General features: G+C 42.8%; 1 protein-coding gene across 1 annotated transcript; it reads left to right on the forward strand.

Moving 5' to 3' along the window:
- Positions 1–331: 331 nt before the first annotated feature.
- LOC131895264 (tripartite motif-containing protein 43-like) lies at positions 332–1,615 on the forward strand (the record flags this gene model as incomplete). Its single annotated transcript, XM_059245693.1, has 1 exon — positions 332–1,615. A coding segment is annotated over exon 1 (1,284 nt), but the record flags the coding sequence as incomplete, so codon positions are not given.
- Between the last annotated feature and the right edge of the window lie 6,469 nt (positions 1,616–8,084).

Here is an 8,084-nt window from a genome sequence, read left to right on the forward strand (position 1 = left end):
GCTATCACACCCAGATAAGATGTGTGACTCAGGAAACCTTATTGTGGAGGATTGTTTTGTGGGTGTTGGCCATAGATTTAGTTCCATCTTCCATCCAATCAGATTACTGCTACTTAGAGTGGGTGTGGTCTCTAGCGTGTATATAAGCACACTCCAGGGGCCAGGCAGGTTCCTTCTCCTCTAGACCAGACAGAGTGTGTTTCCATAGCTTCTGGCTCCTAGACTGCTAGATCCTCCTCGCCCTCACGTTGAGGATCACTGCACAGAGCTGAGCTAACATTGTTGTGACCCCAGCAGACACTGCTGAGACCAGAGTCTATTCCGTGGGAAAATGGAGTCAGACATGTCACAAGCCTTCCAGGAAGAACTCACCTGCTTCATCTGCCTGAGCTGCCTTACAGAGCCAGTCACCATAAGCTGTGGCCACAGCTTCTGTCGAGCCTGCCTCCAGCTTTCCTGGGAGGACACGCAACTTGTAGTCCACTGCCCTATGTGTCGGGAACCATGCCAACAGAAGGAAATGAGAACCAACGTTGTTCTGAAGAAGCTGGTGTCCATTGCCAGACAAGCCAGCCTCATGAAGGACCTGAGCTCTGAGGAGCATAAGTGTGGGACCCACAAGGAGACAAAGAGGATCTTGTGTGTTGAGAGCAGGATCTTCCTCTGTCAACTCTGCTCTAACTCCCATGAGCACAGAGGTCACAGACATTGTCCCATTGAGGCAGCAGCTGAGCATCAAATGGAAAGAGTTCTGAAGCAGATGGCATCTTTATGGGAGAAGATCCAAGAAAATCAAGAGAATATCGAGGCCGAGAAGAGAACAAGAACTTTGTGGATGGACTATGTGACTCTGCGGGAAGAAATGATCAGGACCGAGTATAGGGAGCTGCATCCCTTCCTCTGTAAAGAGGGAGAGAAACATATCGAGTGCATGAGAAAGGAAGGCCAATGTGTTTTAGAGAAACTGAGGAAGAGTGAAGCCATGATGGTGCAAAAGAGCAAAGAACTAAGAGATATGTATCGGGAGCTGATGGCAATGTCCCAGGAGCCATATGTGGTACTGCTCCAGGGTTTGGATGACATGGTCAGAAGGAGTGAGTCAATGCAGCTGAGCATGCCCCAGGGTATGCAACCTGAACTCAGTGCCCTACCCATCACTGGACTGACTGAAAGGTTCAAGCACATCCAGGTGCACATTTTCTTTGAAAATATAACCACATTCCATTACAAGATGAACCTGTTTAATGTCTTGAGAAAATTCAGCTTCGGACATCACCGTAAGGATTCGTCTGTGGATTCTGTTGGATACTATTTGGCTTCTTGGGGATCCGGGAACTTCATCTCAGGGAAATATTACTGGGAGGTGGATTTGCAGGGCTCTGGGGACTGGGCTGTAGGGGTCTGTAGGGATTCCTGGTTAAGGAATACCAACCGAATGATTGACTATGAGGGTGCCTTTCTTCTTGTGTGTGTGAAGGAGGGCAATCATTACAGTCTCCTCACCACATGCCCAGTCTTCCGGCACTATATAGAGAGGCCACTGGGCCGGGTTGGGGTATTCCTGGATTGTGATGATGGATGTTTAAGTTTCCTGAATGTTGCCAAGAGTTCCCTCATATATAAGTACCCCCCAGGCACCTTCCAAAACCCTGTCCAGCCTTTCTTATCCAGTGGCCTTGAAGGGAGAACCTTTAATCCAGCACATTAGTGTTTTTGTAAATATTTCCTACTGTACTGTTATCTCTTTTATTGCTATGAAATAATAAAATACTATTATAATGGAAAAAATTGGTTGTTTCTTTCTTTACAGACACTGTATTGGAGTGCATGTCTAAAACAGGGTTCACTGTGGAGCGATCACTGGCCTAGACTAGGCCTCTGGTTACTGGAGACAGTTGTTTAGATTGAGCTATTTGGGGGGTGGGGTGGGACCCAGGTAGTGGGATCAGGATCCATTCCTGGGGCATGGGTGGGCTTTTTGGAGCCATGTGCCTAAGGTGTGACACCTTTTGCTTCCTTGGTTCAGAGGGGAGGGCCTTGGACCTGCCTCAACTGAATGTACCATGCTCTGCTGAATCCCCATGGGAGAGCTTAGAATGGAGGGGGTGGGAATGAGGGGTGCTTTGGGGGGGAAGGCTGTGGTTGGGGGAGAGTGAGGAGGGCTGATCTGTGGTTGGTATGTAAAATGAATAGAAAAATTCTTCATAAAAATCATAAAAGAAAAAAATAAAAGGGGGGACAGAGACATAGCCCACATTTCTAATAATGTTACTCCATAGTTTCTAGTTTTTGTAGTTTGTTTTGTTGAGACATGCTCACACTATGTCCTCTTGGCTTTACTGGTACTCACTCATATGTAGGCCTCAAACTCAAAGACGTCCACCTGCCTCTGCCCGAGGAGTGCTGGCATTAAAAGCTTGCACCACCCGATCCAGTACAATATGAGTTGATATTTATAACTACCTTTTCCTCTTCCTTTTCTCTGAAATTGAATATTTGACCCAGGCTGAATATTGACCAAATGCCTGGCTATTCGAATAATGTTTCAAATTCTTACAAGAGTATAATAATATAAATGGTATGATGGCACTTTCAGAAGAAATAAAGGAATATAATGGATGGCTTTGGTATTTAATAAAGAACCCATCACAAGAGAAAAACTGCTGTGGAATATTAGTTGAGGATATGTTACATTTGTTTATGCTGTGGAATATTTGTTGAATGATGCAAAGGTGTGTTGCATTTGTTTAACACAGTGAGTCTGTGTTACTTTGCCTGTCTAAAACACCTGATTGCCCTAATACAGAACTGAATGGCCAATAGCTAGGCAGGAGAGATATAGATGCGGTTGCCAGTCAGAGAAAATAAATAGAAGGAGAATAAGAGAAGAGAAAGGAGTGAGAAAAGAAGAAAGAGAGGACGATGCTGGGGAGCAGCCCCCTACCCATCCAGCCACACAGCCAGAAGCAGAGTAAGAGGTAAAGAAAACTTCTACAAAAAGAGAAAAATGTAAAAGCCCGGCAGCGAAAGGTAGACTGGCTAATTGAAGATCAGAAAAGCTGCTTTCCACAAGCCCAGCTAAGGCCGGGCATTCCTAAGGAAGAATATTTCTCCATATGATGATTTCAGAGCTTAGTGGCAGGTTATAGTGGTTAGTTTACAGTTTTCATTCCACAACCCAACCTCTGGATAAATACCGTGAGAGTCAATAGTGAAAGTGCACTTATGGGATGGCATAAACATGGACCAAGTACCCTCAAACAATATTATGCCCTCAATCTCTACAGGCTATTGGGTTGGGATAAGTAGATGTGGGGCACAGAGAAAATGATGACACAAGAATCCCACAGGGCCATGGCAGGGGTCTTTGTTTGTTTGGATTTTGGTTTTTGTCTGGTTGTGTGGTTTTGAGTCAGGGTTGCATTACATTGTCCTGGTTTAGTTTGAATTTGTGATGTTCCTGCTTCAGTCTTTCATGTCATTGGTCCTCATAATAATTACTTTGATTAATGAGTCTGTGTATTATCCAATGAGAAGGGTTTCTTTCCTGGCCCAAACTCTTCTCTTCTCTTTCCCACCACACCATGCTCTCTAGAAGGCAGATGTCTCAGACAGGCTTTACCTACTAGAGTCTCCTTGAATTCTCGGGTTTTATTGCTTGCAGTCCCCTGTTGGTGACTATACTACGCTCTCCTGCCACATGGTATTAGATACTTCTAATATTTTTATTTTAGGAAATTTTTATTTCCTTTTGATTTATTGTCTCATTGGTGTAGGAAACCATCAATAATCTAAACATAGGCATCAACTACATAGAAAGTAACACGTGCCTAAAAGAAGAAACCATGTTTGACATTTAAGAGATTGTGCTCTACTCTAAGTGAAGAGGCAAGGTGGATACCAACCTCAAACTCCTAACTGAGTTCCTCAAGATTACTATGACTACTACTACTACTACTACTACTACTAGTACTACTACTACTACCACAACTATTATTATTATTAATTTGAGAAACATTCTCCTGTATCCCAGGCTGGTCTCCTACTCAATCTGTCATTAAGTATGACCTATAGTATCTGTCTGTATCTCCTGAGTACTGGAATTACAGGCATGTGACACCACACCTGATTATCTGTGATGCTGAAGATTGAACCCAGGGCCTAGTACATTCTAAGCAAGTACTCTGCAAACTGAGAAATAGCTCTTTCCATTTTTTTTTCCTTTTCAAATTTGGGCGCACATAATATTGGTGATTTAGGAATCAAGTTTTTAAGTGATGCTGGCCTAGAACTTCTGATCCTAAGGCTTAAGAATTTAATGCTTTGGGGCTGGAGGATGAAAGTCTGCTGGGAGAGTGAGTGTCTGGCATCTAAGGCAGGATTTCAATGAGGAAGAAACAGAAACTCATATTAGACCCATTTTACTTGGGGATTAATATTTTCTGTAAAAAATCAGAAGAGTAAGAAATCATAAAGGAAAGGCAATGATGTTCCAAAAAATAAGATGCAGAAAAAAAATCTCCTGGTAAACTCAATGGAATAGATCAATTATTTAAAGTCAAGGTTTTGATCCTCTGCCATTGATAAAAACAGGCAAGCAGCTTGCCTGTTATCCACATGTGTACTTAAAAACCCTATGTTTAGGCCATGATTTGGTGGCACGATCCTTCAGTCCCAACTCTCGGGAGGTAGGAGAATGTCACTGAGTTCCAGGTCAGTAGGGTCTGCAAAGTGAGTTCCAGGACAGCCAGAGCTGTTATTCAGAGAAAACCTGTATTGAAAAAAAAAAGAGAAAAATAGAAAAGAAAAGAAAAAACAAAAAAAAATCAAAACAAAACCACAAAACAACAAACAAACAAACAACAACAACAACAACAAAAATCTGGGTTTAAGTAGGATTATGTCAGCATTCCAGTGCAGGTGGACCACCGTATTTTTCTAGGATCATACTGTAATTGTTTCTATCTGAAACATTGATAATGTCCTCAAAACACAGAACACTGAAAATAGATCCATACCTATGACCTTGCATAAAAGTCAACTGCATGTGGATCAAACACATCAACCAAAAACCACATATACTGAACCTAATCAAAGAGAAAGTGGAGAATATTCTTGAACTCCTAGACACGGGAAAGGACTTCTAAACAGAACACCAATAGTACAGTCCCTAAAAGCAACAAATAATAAATGGAACCTCATGGAATTGAAAACATCTGTTTGGCAAAGGACACCATCCCAAGGACAAAGTAACAACTTACAGAATAGGAAAAGATTTTTGCCCACTACACACACTACAGATGGATAATATCTTAAATAAGTAAAGAAGTCAAAAAACTGGACATCAAGAAAGCAATGAACTCAGTTAAAAATGGGATATAGAGCTAAACAGAGAATTCAGGAAAGTGAAAATACAACCCACACTTCCTAATCCTCAGACCCCCAAAGAGGAAGATCAGAGAGCTCTGAAACAGCTTAGCTCACACCCCAAATGCTCACTTAAATGAAGCAAATCATCTGCCTTTTTGGCCCTGGTATTCTCAAAGGCAGTTTCTAAATGGCTTCCATGATCCTATCAACTAGGGTTAAGGCTTTCCAGGATCTGGCAATGACTTTGGAGGCAAAGGAAATTGCCTAAGTGGAAACAGTAGGCTCCATCTCTTGGTCTCCTATCATGTAACACCTGCGACTGGAGGGATTTTAATTCCAACACTGGAAAGATGCTACAGTGAAGCCAGACCATGAATGATATCACACTTCCTGACTTCATCTCTAGGATTCCTCCCAACTCAGTTTGGAATAATCCTTACCTGAACCATATTTCTAGCTACAAACCGCAAAAAAAAAACTTTCCATGCAGGACAACTTCACTAGTCTAGGATTCCTTAAGTCACATTTAATTTTTATGTCTTCCTCATCCTCATTTTATACACTCTCTGGAATCTATCTTACCAAACTCATTATGATTCCTCGTGCTCTCTAAATACTAAACATATCTCAATGACTACAACTGGCTGGCCACATAAATAATAGAAAAGGTCCTTTATCTGCCAGTCCTCTTAATAGTTAACCCAAAAAGTAGGGTCCTACACCAGTGAAGGGATGACCTTGCCAGTGAGAACAAGAGCAAGAAGAGAAATAGCAAAGACGAAAGAGTTTCCTTCTTCCATGTCCTTTATACAGGCTGCCAACAGAAGGTACAGCTAAGATTCAAGATGAATTCTCACATCTCAAAACATCTGAGTTTAGGTGGGCTTTCCTAATTCCAGTGGAAAATTCCAGAAAATTCCCTCACAAGACAAAACATAGCCTCTTGGCTTTTGGTTCATTAAACATATTTTTTTCCCTTATCACTGTTTTTTGTTTGTTTGTTTGTTTTTCTATTTTTTTCTAGACAGGATTTCTGTTCAGCTTTGAAGCCTGTCTTGGAATGCACTCTGTAGTCCAGGATAGCCTGAAACATTCAGAGACATGCCTGCCTCTGCCTCCTGAATGTTAAGCATAAAGGCATGTGCCACCACCATCCCTTCCCTGGTTTCCCCATATATTTAAAAAAAAAAAAGAAATGCAAGTAGGAAAGAACAGTAAGGGGAATGGGTAGAAAAAGGGATGAATCTTGAAGAAATTGCAGTTGAGGTAAATATGATGAAAATGAGTTGAAGTAAATTCTCAAGAAATGATTAGGAATTTTTTAATGTTGATATTTGCTAAAATCACAGATTGATATCATTAACTGTTACACTGCAAAAGGTAAACCAAAAATATTAGCACATCTCAAAATATTTAGAAACAGTGAAATATCGTAGTAAAATTGCTCTTCGTTTTTTTTTGTTAAGACAAGTTCTCAGTGTATATTCCGGGCAGGCCTTGAACTGAAACTCCTGCTGCCTCAACATCCCATTCCCTAGGGCCCTGGTATTCCAGGTGTGAGCTATCACACCCAGATAAGATGTGTGACTCAGGAAACCTTATTGTGGAGGATTGTTTTGTGGGTGTTGGCCATAGATTTAGTTCCATCTTCCATCCAATCAGATTACTGCTACTTAGAGTGGGTGTGGTCTCTAGCGTGTATATAAGCACACTCCAGGGGCCAGGCAGGTTCCTTCTCCTCTAGACCAGACAGAGTGTGTTTCCATAGCTTCTGGCTCCTAGACTGCTAGATCCTCCTCGCCCTCACGTTGAGGATCCCTGCACAGAGCTGAGCTAACATTGTTGTGACCCCAGCAGACACTGCTGAGACCAGAGTCTATTCCGTGGGAAAATGGAGTCAGACATGTCACAAGCCTTCCAGGAAGAACTCACCTGCTTCATCTGCCTGAGCTGCCTTACAGAGCCAGTCACCATAAGCTGTGGCCACAGCTTCTGTCGAGCCTGCCTCCAGCTTTCCTGGGAGGACACGCAACTTGTAGTCCACTGCCCTATGTGTCGGGAACCATGCCAACAGAAGGAAATGAGAACCAACGTTGTTCTGAAGAAGCTGGTGTCCATTGCCAGACAAGCCAGCCTCATGAAGGACCTGAGCTCTGAGGAGCATAAGTGTGGGACCCACAAGGAGACAAAGAGGATCTTGTGTGTTGAGAGCAGGATCTTCCTCTGTCAACTCTGCTCTAACTCCCATGAGCACAGAGGTCACAGACATTGTCCCATTGAGGCAGCAGCTGAGCATCAAATGGAAAGAGTTCTGAAGCAGATGGCATCTTTATGGGAGAAGATCCAAGAAAATCAAGAGAATATCGAGGCCGAGAAGAGAACAAGAACTTTGTGGATGGACTATGTGACTCTGCGGGAAGAAATGATCAGGACCGAGTATAGGGAGCTGCATCCCTTCCTCTGTAAAGAGGGAGAGAAACATATCGAGTGCATGAGAAAGGAAGGCCAATGTGTTTTAGAGAAACTGAGGAAGAGTGAAGCCATGATGGTGCAAAAGAGCAAAGAACTAAGAGATATGTATCGGGAGCTGATGGCAATGTCCCAGGAGCCATATGTGGTACTGCTCCAGGGTTTGGATGACATGGTCAGAAGGAGTGAGTCAATGCAGCTGAGCATGCCCCAGGGTATGCAACCTGAACTCAGTGCCCTACCCA

The sequence above is a fragment of the Peromyscus eremicus genome, chromosome 18 (genome assembly GCF_949786415.1).
Source record: "Peromyscus eremicus chromosome 18, PerEre_H2_v1, whole genome shotgun sequence".
NCBI lineage: Eukaryota > Metazoa > Chordata > Mammalia > Rodentia > Cricetidae > Peromyscus > Peromyscus eremicus.